This window comes from Pipistrellus hanaki, assembly GCF_964339955.1.
Source record: "Pipistrellus hanaki genome assembly, chromosome: 2".
Lineage (NCBI taxonomy): Eukaryota > Metazoa > Chordata > Mammalia > Chiroptera > Vespertilionidae > Pipistrellus > Pipistrellus hanaki.
In genome coordinates, this window is record NC_140504.1 from 168278067 (window position 1) to 168292211 (window position 14145).

The 14145-nt window shown below is 44.2% G+C and overlaps 3 protein-coding genes across 4 annotated transcripts in view; 1 reads left to right on the forward strand and 2 right to left on the reverse strand.

Annotated features, from left to right (window-relative positions):
• CC2D1B (coiled-coil and C2 domain containing 1B) overlaps positions 1-14145 on the reverse strand; it is a 502063-nt gene that overhangs the window by 264533 nt on the left and 223385 nt on the right. The gene's annotated exons all lie outside the window — the stretch shown is intronic.
• Positions 1-14145, reverse strand: part of RAB3B (RAB3B, member RAS oncogene family) — a 76876-nt gene that overhangs the window by 61164 nt on the left and 1567 nt on the right. For both annotated transcript variants that reach the window (XM_084872946.1, XM_084872945.1), the window contains exon 2: positions 5511-5738. In XM_084872946.1, the coding sequence (XP_084729072.1) occupies positions 5511-5738 (228 nt within the window). The remainder of the gene's footprint in view (positions 1-5510; positions 5739-14145) is intronic.
• On the forward strand, positions 11670-12379 carry LOC311616242 (ubiquitin-conjugating enzyme E2 E2-like; the record flags this gene model as incomplete). Its single annotated transcript, XM_084871346.1, has 1 exon — positions 11670-12379. The coding sequence occupies one exon, from the start codon at positions 11670-11672 to the stop codon at positions 12273-12275; it is 606 nt and encodes a 201-aa protein (XP_084727472.1). The 3' UTR covers positions 12276-12379.

The window sequence follows — 14145 nt, forward strand, 5'->3', positions numbered from 1 at the left end:
CCTAAGAACCCCAGCTGCAAGCTGGGGGATGAGACCTAAGTCACAGTTCAGTGATTCCTGAGCTCTGAGTCCCAGTGCCTGGGTTTGAAACAGTCTATTATTTTCCTTCAGGACCCTTTCCACAGGTAAAACTGGGTACTTTTTATTTATGAACTTAGTATTTATCTCCCCCATTAGAGGGCACACTCTGTGAGAGCAGGAAGGGTGCTTCTCCACAGCTAGCAAAACGCCTGGCACAGAGTGAGCACCAGATAAATGCCGACTGAGTGAATGACAGAGTGAAGTCTACTGTCTGGCTCCGAAGAAGTTATTAGACATTTCTAACTCAGTCATTCTTGAAGGAGGTAACTGCCTCCCTGAGTCAGAGGGGAGGTATGAAAGACACAAAGAGTGATTTAAAGCACATACAAGAATTCACACGGCTGACACTATCCTATGTCCTTCCGATCTACTCAAGGCTCCATAGTTCTCCTTGGGCCTTCCATTCTGTTTCTTCACTTGATCTTCCCAACAACCACGAGGGAAGAGAAGAAAGAATTACTTTTTTCCGTTTGATAGTTGGGGGAACAAACCTGTGGGATTGATGGGTCACTCATACATATCACACAGTAAACTGTAGGGCAGAGCCAGGACTCCAAGTCCTAGGTCAGCTCGGTCCTGAATTCTTCCCTTGACCAGCACCAGACACAATAGCCCCTGCAATGGGCCTCACATAGAGGCAGTAGAAGGCCCTCTGCTGCTCTTCTCTTCCCACAGGTCTCCAGGGGTTGCTTGGCAACCAGCACCCAGCAGTAAGTGGCCTCTAGTCAGGTTTGTTGCTGTGGAGCTTCCAAATCTCCCTCCCTTCACACCTGTGCCTGCTCTCGTTTGCTATAAATAAGTTTTCTTCCCTACCTCCACCTCCCCAGTATAATTATCTCCTCTGATCCACCATAATTAAACTCCCAGGATACAGAGGGGGCTCTCGGAAACCTAGATGGGGAGACACCCCAGAGAACAAGGCACTACCCAATGGCTTCATCGCCCAATGTCCCCCAGATAGGATAGGAACACCTTTTGTGAATGGTCCTGCTCAACGACGCTCATGCCTCCTCTTTGTCCCTCTCCACCTTCCACCCTGACAATGGTTTTCTGAAATCCCTTGGGAGAGACCAAATGGGCTGGAGAAATTTAAATGAATGCTTCATGCTGTGCTAGTGAGTCCCTGAATGCTGTTCCAGCACTCCCAGAGTCACATCGGGAAACCTTGGGAGGGGCCCAGCCACCCTTTGCATGTGGATCAAGAGCAGAAAAAGAAAGGAACCTAAATTTTATTGTGTTCCTAATACTGCTACCACATTTAGATTCCCCCAATAAGCCTGTCAGGCTTTTACCGCTGAAGATGATGTTTATTCACAGAGTGAAGCAACTTACCAAAGCTCACACTACTTTAAAAAAAATGATAGAAATTTTGTTTACAAAAGTAAATATATATGAGTAGATATGTATTTCTTCCTCTCCCTATACAATTAATTAATCATCAAATTCCATAAATTCTATTACTAAATCTCTATCCTCACTTCCAACTCTTACGTCATTTTTTATCTTAGTGTTATGTACCAAATGTTTGTATCCTGCCAAAATTCACATATTAAAGCCCCGACCACCAGTGTGGCTATAGTTGGAGATAGGTACTCTAAGGAAGTAATTAAGGTTAACTGAGGTCATAAAGTTAGGGCCCTGACCTAATAGGATTAGTGTCCTTAAAGGAAGAGCTCCCTCCCTCTCTCTCTCCATGTGTACACACCAAGGAAAGACCACGTGAGCACACAGCAAGAAGGCAGCTGTCCTCTTGCCAGACATCAACCCTGCTGGCACCGTGATGTTGGACTTCCAGTCTCCAGAACTGTGAGAAAATAAATTTCTGTTGCTAAGCCATCTACTCTGTCTGTTCTTGTTATGGCAGCCCAAGGAAGCTAACAGACTTAGCTCAAGCCCTTACAACTTATCCAAACCACTAGTTTCTTTGCTTCCCTCCCATCTACCCTCCAAACTGAAACCAGAGATTTTTCTAAAATGCAAATCTAACCTTGTTAAAACCCACCTATGGCTTCCCAATGCCTATGGTAATTGTCTCCAAATTTATACCCCTATTAAGTAAGAAAAACGTAGGCACAGCACCCACAATATTTGTACATTTACTTAAATTACACATATATACTTCTACTGTACACAAAAGATGTTAAAATACATACAATGACATAAATACTATTTAAATGTTTAAATTTAGTGTATTTATGAACAGTTCAGAAAACCTTTTTTCAGAAAAGCACATATGCATACACACACCAAGAAAACACTTTCCTCATTTGTGTGTGTGTGTGTGTGTGTGTGTGTGTGTTTTAGCAAAAGCAATGTGATTGACTATGTCACATCTAATTAGATCATCACTGATTTTACCTCAAAACATGGCTGACAATGAACTTGAGTCAGAGAAATATCACTTCAGCCATTTTCTGTGCTCCTGTGGGCTCACTATAAATTAGTGCAGTCTTCAACCAGAGGCTTCTTTGCAGGACTGTTTTAAAGCCACATATCCATTGTGGGTCCATTTAGTTAAAATTAGCTAGTATAATCAATAAACCCACTTAACCGGGCACAGGAAAACGGCAAAAGCTCACGATGGACTAAAAATGAATGAAGCGTGAGGGAGCCCCCACTGCCAACCCCTTAGAAGGGCAGAATGTCTATTCTTACCTGAAGGTTTTTTGTGTGTAGACTATGTGACTATCTAAAGTGGAGATCAGATGAAGACATCTTTGTCAATCTATAGAGTCAATGTTAGTATCTTTTACTTGCTCTTCATAGATAAAGTAAACTCTAGTGGGTTCTTCAGCTCCCTAAGGAGTCATCAAGCATTTACCCTCTGACCCATGGCAAAAACCTTCTGTTTGTTGTGCCGTCTGATAGCCTCCCCAGAAAATTTAACTCGGCACCCCATCCCTGCTCTTTCAAAGCCTTGCTCTAGTTAAACTGCCTTGCTCACCATGCCCCAAACATCCTGTGTCCTCACACACCCCACCCTGCCGCGTGTTGGCTGCAAAGGAAATGTCAGATAACATAGCGGAAGCACTTGGCATGTAATAGGTACTTAATAAATGCTTATTGATTCTCCCCATGAGGTAAACTAGATCAGTGGTTCTTCAATTTTAGCCTGCCTTAAAAACCACCTGGAAGGCTTGTTATAACACAGACTAGAGTCCTGGTGCATGAAATTCGTGCACTGGAAAGTAGGGGTCCCTCAGCCCAGCCTGTGCCATCTCTCAGTTCGGGACCCCTCAGGGGATGTCTGCCTAAGCCAGCAGTCGGACATCCCTCTCATAGTCCGGGACCCCTCTCTCCTTACCGCCCAGCTCACTGCTCCTTACTGCTTAGCTCCTTGCTCCTTAGCACTGCTGTGGATGTGGAAGAGGCTGCTGCCACCGCCACTACACTTGCTAGCCATGAGCCCCGCTTCTGGCTGAGGGTGCGTCCCCTGTGAGAGCACACTGATGACCAGGGGGCAGCTCCTGCATTGAGCATCTGCCCCCTTGTGGTCAGTGAGCATCATAGCGACCGGTCATTCTGGTCATTTGTCACAATGGTCGCTTAGGCTTTTACTATATAGATTATTGGGCCATACCCCAGAGTTTCAGATACAGTGGACCAGAAGAGGGGCTCGAGAATCTGCACTTCTAACAAATTCCCAGATGATGCTGATGCTGTTGATCTGGAGACCCCAGTTCTTTTTGTTGTTGTTGTTGTTGTTCTTTTTTTAAAAATATATTTCATTGATTTTTTTTTAGAGAGGAAGGGAGAGAGATAGAGAGCCAGAAACATTGATGAGAGAGAAACATCGACCAGCTGCCTCCTGCACGCCCCCCACTTGGGATGTGCCCGTAACCAGTGTACATGCCCTTGACTGGAATCGAACCAGGGACCCTTCAGTCCACAGGCTGATGCTCTATCCACTGAGCCAAACCGGTTTCACTTCTAAAACCAATTAACTAAATGGTCTGTAGAGCTTCTGACATTTCCAATGATTTATGTTTCTTCAATGCTTTTAATAGAGACAAAGTGAATAAAATAAACTTTTATCTCTATATAAATTAATACTTAACTTTATCACACATGGAAATATAGGTTTTATAAGGTCTAATGTGCTTCTCAACAGTGTAGAAGAAAGAGCACAGAATTTAGATTCAGAAGATCTAAGCTGGAATCCCACTGTATGGCTGTGTGGACAACCTAAGCAAGCTAATATTCTCCTGAATATTTCTCCTTCTATAAAATAGGAGTGTATCACAACAATACCTGCCTCTTGAGGTTAATTATAAGGTAACATTAATATATTGAGGTAATTTATAAGAAGAAAAGTACTGAATACAGACTATACCAATAAGATATATGTACTATGTATTAATGTACATTTAACAAGTTGAATAATTAATAATACATGTTTTGAATACTTAAAATCACAGATGTTCAAAATTTCTAATCTCAATGCTAATTCAGTATTGAAAAGTATATTATCTACATGTGGCTATATCATCTCAACTATAGATCGATATAGATATAGATATAGATATAGATATAGATATAGATATAGATATAGATATATATAGATATAGATACCATTAGTATCACCGGTAAGCATCAATAATAGTAGCTGTGATGGCCAGCTAACAAGACAGACCCCCATGATCCTCACCTCCCAGGATTCATACCATTGTATAGCTTCCTTCTACATTGAATCAGTGACCAATAGAATACTTTAAGGCTGAGCAATAAGAGACATTGCCACTTCCTCTTTGATTTCTTGGATCTTTCCAAGAGCTGGGGAAAGCCAGCTGCCACGCCATGAAAAGACTTAAGCAGCTCTGTGGAGAGAGCCAGCAGGGAATGAACTAAGGCCTTCTGCTAACAAGCCAGTACCACACAGGTGAGCGAGCCACCTTTGACAGGAATCCTCCAGCCTTCCGAGGACTGCTATCTAAGCTGACATCTGGCTGCAAGCTCCTAAGAGGCTCTAAGCCAGAAACTCTTAAACGTTCAAGTCACAAACACTGTGCAGTAATGAATTATTATTATTGCTGTTTTAAGCCATCAAGTCTTGAAGTGATTTGTTATGCGGTGGTAGATTATGGATACAATAGCTGTCATTTATTGTGTGTTAACTATGTTCCAAGAACTATATAAGCAACCATAGCCCTACGATGTAGAAACCAGCTCCAAAGCCCAGATTCTGCCACTATTGATACGGGCCAGAATAAAGCCTCTTGGGTAGTTAAGCAGCAGAAACAACGGAGCCCCCAGAGGAGAGCAAATTTGTATAAAACCAGCAGGGGGCACTCCAGGGGCAAGACCAGCAACAGCATTAGTGTCTGATGCTGTAAGACCCAGATGTCCCAAACCGGCCCCATCCCCTAGCCCTGGTATCAGCAGACTAGTCCCCTGTCAGGACAATCCTGCCCAAGACGCCCAGGACTCACCCAGATCTGCAGCTTCACTCGCTTCTCATTGCGGTAGACGGTCTTCACCTTGAAGTCGATGCCCACCGTGCTGACGAAGGCTGGGGTGAAGGTGTCGTCAGCATAGCGGAAGAGAAAGGAGGTTTTGCCAACGCTGCTGTTGCCGATGATGAGCAGTTTAAACATGTAGTCAAAATTCTGGTCAGAGGCATCCTTGACCCCGGCTTTACTGTCGGTCACGGAAGCCATCTGCAGGAGAGACCTGTGGTTACTCAGGAACGCATCTCTAGGGTCACCAACCTTTGAATGGTCACTCCGCCATTCACACACTCATTCCCCACCCCAGCATCACCGAGGAAATACATACTCCTCGGGATCACCCCATCCCTGCACCTGTCCCAGTGTTGTCTCAGGACTGGGTGGAACCCAGCGCCTCCCATCCATTCCTTCAGCAAATATTTACTGAGCACACTGCTCCGGGTCAAACCCTGTGCTGGGCATGGGGAATACAAATATGAGTCAGACGTGGTGTCTGCCCCTCTGAATGGCCACAGATTAGAGTAAAAAAGCACAGCCAAAGCCGGTTTGGCTCAGTGGATAGAGCGTCGGCCTGCGGACTGAAAGGTCCTGGGTTCGATTCCGGTCAAGGGCAGGTACCCTGGTTGTGGGCACATCCCCGGCAGGAGGTGTGTAAAAGGGAGCTGACTGATATTTCTAACTCTCCATCCCTCTCTCTTCCTCTCTTTAAAAAAGCAATAAAGCCGGGACCGGTTTGGCTCAGTGGATAGAGCCTCGGCCTGCGGACTGAAGGGTCCCGGGTTCAATTCCGGTCAAGGGCATGTACCTTGGTTGTGGGCGCATTCCCAGTAGGGGGTGTGCAAGAGGCAGCTGATCGATGATTCTCTCTCATCGATGTTTCTAACTCTCTATCCCTCTCTCTTCCTCTCTGTGAAAAATCAATAAAATATTTTTTTTTAAAAAGCAATAAAATATTTTTTTGTATTTTTATTTATTTATTTATTAATAAATTTTAAAAAAAAAAAAACACAAAACCGTTTATGGCTCCTCACAGCTCTAAAGATCAAGACAAACCTGTTCAACTTGACAAAGAACCAGCGAAGAAACTCTCTAAACTTTATCTTCCCCTAAATCTTCTCCCTACCAACCTGTGCAACTTTACACCAGATTACACACTTTACTCCAAGCACGTCATATGTCTTGCTTTTGTCCCATTAGACATGTATTCTTTCTTTCTGCCTAGACAAGGCTTCTCCTAACACACTCTTGCTCACCCTTGTAGATCCAATGAAGTCTCCCCTACCCGTGCATGCAAAGTACGTGCACTCCTGCCCTACCCTTCCAAAGCGCTCTGACTGCACTTCCTACCATTTCAGAATGGTTTTCTGTATTGTTCTAGCTCCTCCTTTAGACCAAACTTCTGAGACTTAAAGTACTTCATGTCTGCCTCTCTAGCTTCTAGCACAAGTCCTAGTACATGATCAGCACTAAGTAATAACGTGTGCCCAGAGCATGATGTGCCCTGAATTAATAAGAGTCATGTCCTCACTCTGGGGCCTAACCTCATCATCTGAAAAATGGGAGGACAGTTTCTGCCCTGCTTCCCTCACAAAGCTGTTATAGGACTCAAATAAGATGACCATGAGTAAGACCTTAATAAACTGGTAAACTCCACACAGGTGTGAACATAGCTCATTCTTATTCCAAATCCTTCAAAACATAGATTCTTTGTTTTATGACTCATTCGTTCACTCGTTCAGCAAGTATTTATTACATTCCAGGGCTTCCCTGAGAACCCAGCCCTCTCAGACCTTCCACCCATCCTCCCCTTTTCTCCAACACTTGAATCTGAACTTTATAATCCAGCACTTGGTCCCACTGTCTTTGAGTGTTTAATTGCTTTCTCTACATCTTACCAGCTGTAGGTACCCAGCTTCTGCCTATGTAATCTCTTTTTTGGTTCAGTGCTGGGTACTCATGTTGAGTGAATAGTCAGGGGATGGTGGGAAGACAACCCTAATGTGAGGTCATGTTCAGGTGTCACTCTCTTTAGGAATTCCTGTTTCTTCTTCCCGAAAAGGAAAAGAAAGGGAGAGAGACTGGTGGATTTATTTCTATGAGCCTCTCCAGTGAGTTGTAAGGTTAAAGCTCTCCTGAAGGAAGGTCAGACAAATACGTGGGATAATTTATTAGCAGCCCTTTAACAATACTTCATTAAATATGCCACCACTAGCCTGTGGTGGCCTCTGTTCTTTCCTCTTTTCTCCCAGCTCTCAAGCCTTTATCTGAGACCCGCAGCCACATTTCCTGTATCAATCTGCTCCGTGGCAAGGCTCACTAAGCAGGCATAGAACATTCCCTGGACCCCTGGCAACTGGAGGCAGAGCATTGACATGGAAGAAGAAAGTGAGATTGGAGGGAAGGATGCTTAAGCTGTCTCATAGCCCTAACTTTTCAGTGGTTCATTGTCGTTTTCGCTTAGCATTGTCATATTTTACTAGACTTTTAAAAGTCTTCATAAATGTTATTTCAATGGGCTACTACATTATACTACATCATTTACAAGATGCAGAACCTATTTTAAGAATTGGCAAAGGAATTGTGCTTTTTTTTCTATCTAAAACAACGGAAGCAACCACAATGCCCTCACACGATCCTCTGCTCGGCTGCCAGCCATCTTCGTTTACAAGAGAAAATTCCAATTTGGAAAGTGCGGAAATTTAGAAAAGAGATTAAAAGTATAAAGAGAAATTTTTAAAAATATATTTTATTGATTTTTTACAGAGTAGAAGGGAGAGGGATAGAGAGCTAGAAACATCGACCAGCTGGCACCACCACCCTCCCCCATCCTGCACAGGGGATGTATCCCCCACAGGGGATGTGCCTACAACCAAGGCGCATGCCCTTGACCAGAATCAAATCTGGGACCTTTCAGTCGAACCTGGGACCTTTCAGTCGGCAGGTCGACGCTCTATCCACTGAGCCAAACCGGTTTCGGCCAAAGAGAAATTTTTAAATGATCAGACATCCCCTCCATTCAGAAACTGTCATTGTTAACATGTTAAGTATATTTCCTCCCTTATTTCTCATGCAATAAAATGCCATCTATTTTAAGTTATATCTTATTTGTTAATTTAAAAAATAATATGCACATTGAAAATAGTTCAAACAAACTTACTATTTCTAAGTACTACTTTATTACCATCTGCAGTTTCGCATTATTTTCTTAATTTTTAGTGTAAATTAAGTAAATTTAGTTCCATAAGTAATATGGAACCTACAGGTTTACAATGAAAAAAACAAACAACAAGAACACACTCCCACTTTGGGAGGGATAAGGCCACTTCATGTGGCCTCGTGTAGAATCAGCCTTCATCAATAAAGAAAAAAAGAATAAAATAAAATTTAAATTAAAAAAAACAACCTCCCACCCGTGATTCCCAATCTCTGTTTCTTCTTCCCAACAGCAAAGATATTACCAATTTATTAATCCTTCAGAGATAGTCTTTGTAAATATAGGCATAGAGGTCTGTTTATATTTTGATCTGTATATAATGATAACATACTATAAATTCCACTTTATATTTTCTATATACAACTTAAACAGCTAAGATAATATTTTCATTAGTTTTGTACCCTGCTCCTTTTCCCTTAACATTGTCATCATTTACTAGACTTTTAAAACTCTTCATAAATATTATTTCAATTGGCTACTACATTATACTACATCTAAGGATGTGTCATATGACCAGTTTTATAATGTTGTATATTTGTTATTTTTATATTTTTAATTATTACAAACTAGAGGCCCGGTGCATGAATTTGTTAATGGGTGGGGTCCCTCAGCCTGGCCAGTGATCGGACCAATGGGGCAATGGGAGGTTGACTGTGAGAGTGCACTGACTACCAGGGGGTGTCTGCCCCCTGGTGGTCAGTGTGTGTCATAGTGACCGGCATTTGGTCACTTAGGCTTTTATATATAGAGATTAAACCACAATGACTATTTCTTTACATAAATACTTGTTCAATTTCCTGCTTATTTCCTCAGAAACAATCTTAGAAGTGGAACTGCTAGTCAAAGATAATTTTGCTAAACCACAGATATGATCTATACCTCAATTTCATGTCCTTTATTTTAGCCTCTAAATAAACTTAAGAGATAAAATTGAAATGACAAAATTATTATTTCCATTTGATCAAGAAGGAAACTGAGAGCCAGAAATTAGGAGGATTTGCCCAAACCTCATAGCTACCAGCTGAACCCAGACCTAGTTCCATGCAGCAGTGTTATGGGAAAGTTCAAAATCCCAAGCCTACTCCTCAGCAAATCCTGCAGCCTCTCTAAGCCACAGTATTTTTACCTAAAAATAGAGAAAATACCACCTATTTCACAGTCCTGTGGTGCAAATATGTAAATAATCTGGCATAATTTCCTGGCCCATGTAAGGTACTCGATAAATATTATTTCACTGGCACTTTAATTTACTTCTGCAGTCAAAGCGTGTTCAACTGCCCTCTCTCTGATCTTGGCTACATTATTTGAGCTTGTTTTATAATTAACTATCTGCCTTCTCTTCCTGGAATAAGCTGAGTTGTATCCATCCTTACACCTGCTAATATTGGATCTATAGTAAATCCTCTGGGCATATTATTCCTTCCAAAAAAAATTTAGAGAGCATTCGTCATGTGCCAGACTATCAATGTAAGTGTTATATTATTGGTCTTCACTTTTCTGATGCAGCTATTTACACTCTTAGATACCTGGAAATTAGAAGGGATTTCGGAGTGGTGGCTATATCATAACAAAAAGCTTAGCTCCTGGCCCAGCTTTCCCAGTAGCTCAATGTAAATGTATGAACTTGGGTAAGTCACTTAAACACTGAGCTTCAGTGAACGCATCTATGACATGATATTACCTACCTTGCAAGGCTGCTGTGAATTTTAAACAAGAGGATGTATATAAGAGTGCTTCCCTGTGTAGACAAAACTGCATGTGGCCTCAGTAGAATCAGCCTTTATGAGCTACGCCTGCCACAGGTGTGAGAGTGAGGAGCTAGGCAAGAGTAAAAACAGTTTCCATTCCTGCCTGATCCACTCCCCTTCATTTTACAGGTCAAAAATTGAGGCTCCACAAAGAGAAGTGATTTGTCCAACGTCACATAGCAAGTTGTAACCAGAACTTCTGTTATCTAATGACTCCCAGATTGGACTGGACTTAGAGGGAGGGGGGGGAAAAGCTGCAACAATTTTAGAGTGAATAAAGAAGCATCCCCGGCCCGGCTGGTGTTGTTTAGAGCTTGAGCATCAACCTAGGAGCTAGGAGGTCATAGTTCAGTTCTCGGTCAGGGCACATGCCCAGGTTGTGGGCTACGTCCTCTGTATGGGGTGTGCAGGAGACAGCCGATCCATGATTCTCTCTCATCACAGATGTTTCTATCTCTCTCTCCCTTTCCTTTCCTCTCTGAAATCAATAAAAACATATTTTTTAAAAAAAAGAAGAAAAGAAAAGAAGCATTCCCAGCGCCCTGATCATCTCTATCCTAGCACTTGCCACACTGTTTCTGCGCACACAGCGTAGCTTTCCCAGTAGGTAGTGTGAGATCAGGAAGAGGCAGAGGGCAGGGAGGGTCAGTTGGAAGGAACGTTCAGATGTAAGCCCCCGAGGGGGATCTTTTCCAGATGGGGCTACCCAGATACGTGAAGAGAGATAGATAAAAAGCATCCCAGCGAGCCGCTGCCCGAGGCAGATGGAAGCAGACAGGTCACTGCACAGGGGCGCGTGCAGAACCACACTCGTGGGATAAGGATCAAACACATCTTCCCTCTCCTTGGTGACAGTTCCCTGAATGGCAGGGCCTGGCAGCCCGCTGTCTCCGTGACAAGAAACACAGATGAAGGCCCAAGGACCACCAGGGAAGTCATCCCTGGTCCCTGGCTAGGGAATGAAGAAAATGGCTCCTCTAGGAATTGGTGTGAGAAACAAATAACGCGGGACGCGCGGGCGGGCGGGCGGGCGCGCGGATGGCCGGGCGGAGGCGGCGGCGGCGGCTCCCTCCGGCGGAGGCGGCGGTGGCTTCACTCCCCGGGGCTCCGGGGGCGACCACCGAGCTGGGACCCCGAGCTGGGCCGGCCCGGGGCGGCGGCGGCGCGGAGGGATCGAACATGTCCACTGAGGCCCAAAGAGCTGGTGACCGTCCCAGCACTAGTGCAGGGAGTCCCGGTGGAGACCAACGTGGAAGCGTCCGGCAGGAACCAGAAAGGGAACAAGTCCAGCCCAAGAAGAAGGAGGGGAAAGTGTCCAGCAAAACAGCTGCTAAGCTGTCCACGAGTGCTAAAAGAATTCAGAAGGAACTTGCAGAGATGACGTTGGATCCTCCTCCCAACTGTAGCGCCGGGCCCAAAGGAGACAACATTTATGAGTGGAGGTCAACGATATTGGGGCCCCCAGGATCTGCCTACGAAGGAGGGGTGTTCTTCCTTGATATCACCTTTTCACCGGACTATCCGTTTAAACCCCCTAAGGTGACCTTCCGGACAAGAATCTATCACTGTAACATCAACAGCCAAGGCGTGATCTGTCTGGACATCCTAAAGGACAACTGGAGTCCGGCCCTCACCATTCCTAAGGTTCTCCTCTCCATCTGCTCACTTCTTACCGACTGCAACCCTGCTGACCCCCTGGTGGGCAGCATCGCCACGCAGTACATGACCAACAGAGCGGAGCACGACCGGGTGGCCCGGCGGTGGACCAAGCGGTACGCCACCTAGGCCTGCTGCCGCCCGCCGGCCCTGTGCAGGCACATCCACCAAGGGCATCCACAGCCCCCACCCCTCCGGACCTCCGTTCTTCTTTTCTTATTTTATTAAACTCTGAACCGTTATGTGGTGGTATGTCACCCTTCCCCCTTCTCCCTCTTTCCTCTTCCTGCTTTTTCCTTCGCTTTCCCTCCCTCCACCCCCTCCTTATCCTTCCTCCCGGTGGTGTTCCCTTTTTTAATTTCTGTTAACTTGAAAGATTTGGGTTCTCTTTCCCACCTCCTCGTGGATGGGAACTTTATTTTCAGTGCAAACAATGTTGATATCTGTAATAGTAAGAGCTTTCTTACAAAAAGAAAGAAAGAAAGAAAGAAAGAAAGAAAGAAAGAAAGAAAGAAAGAAAGAAAGAAAGAAAGTGTCCAGTCGGAAAGGCCGCAGAAATAAACACCTCAGAAGAAGCCAGCTTCGGCCAAGAAAGGGGGAGGGGAGGGGAGAGGAGAGGGAAAGAGAGCCCTAAAATCCAGCAAGAGGAGATGGATTCAATGCATGCAGTGATCGGATGGATGCTCCTGAGGGAAAAGGCGTACGACGGAGTCAGGAGACCTGTGGTGAGCCTGTGCTCTCTCAGCAGTTGTGTAACCTCAGGCAGGTCACTCCGTGGGCCTCTGTTTCCTCACCTATAAAATGAGTTAATAAGACGACTCCCTGGCAAACTGCTGTAAGCATTAAAACCAGTCTACGGGAGAGTGCTTTATAAAAACCCTTATTTTTTTTAATTTTGTTTATTTTTAATCAGGTCACCCTGGGTAGTGGAAATAGCCTAGGTGCCAAGCCAAACAAACTGGATTCGGTTTCCGTGTCTATCATTTATTATCTGTGAGATCTTGGCAAGAAATTTCACATGACTGAGACACAGTTTCCTCGTTTGTATTTGTAAAAGCATTATTGGGAAGACTGTAGTCTGTGTTGGAGAAAAGCATCTAGATAGGATATGACATAGAAGAGGTGTTCCTATTGGGAACTTTCATCAATGAGGCATAAAGAGGAAATTGGCCATATGTGGACCTCACCCTAGTATATGTAACCTCCTCTCTAAAGCCATAATCTACTCGTTTTTCTAATTCAACCTTTCTTTAGGTCATTCCCCACTGACAACTCGTCACCACCAGCCAGCCTACCTCCTCGTTGTTTCCCCATAGAAACAGCTACCACTTTTCCAGCATCTACTAAATCCCAGGTATTTCCAATACATTCTATCTTGCATTAAAAGAAGCTTGGAAAATGTTCACTTCCTTCTTTCTCCAGGCTGGAGACAGAGAGCCATGGGTGTGGTCACCACAGAATGTAGGCACACTTAGAACATCAGTGGCCTTTCTCTTTTGTATAGTGCTTTATAGTTTATGGAAGTTCTTCCCCTACACACACACACACACACACACACACACACATTTTCATATATGATTTTCACAACAATTCTTGGGGGTAGATAAAGAAATCGAGGCACTAGTACAACCACAGCTCAATGATTCATTCCGTCAACATTCACGGAGCACGTGCTGTGGGCCAGGCCCTGTGCTACACTCTGGGGAGATGAAGAGGAACCGTAAGCAGTTTAAGCTCAGATGGGAAATCTTTTTAAACATCCTATATATAGATTCCTGATGCCTCCCTTCCTATCATAATCCTTAAGAAAACGGAGATTTGTTTCTTGGGCTAGGGATCATTTTTGAATTTTGCCTTCTCTCATACTGTTTCCTCCAACAGGAACATACTTTATTCCACTACTCGCTAAATCCTTCATGACGAGAAAGTCATCCCTGGCCCATCTTCTTCTAACAAAATGTCTCTCCTCTGGCTGACACGGCACCAGGGCTTCTGTTAC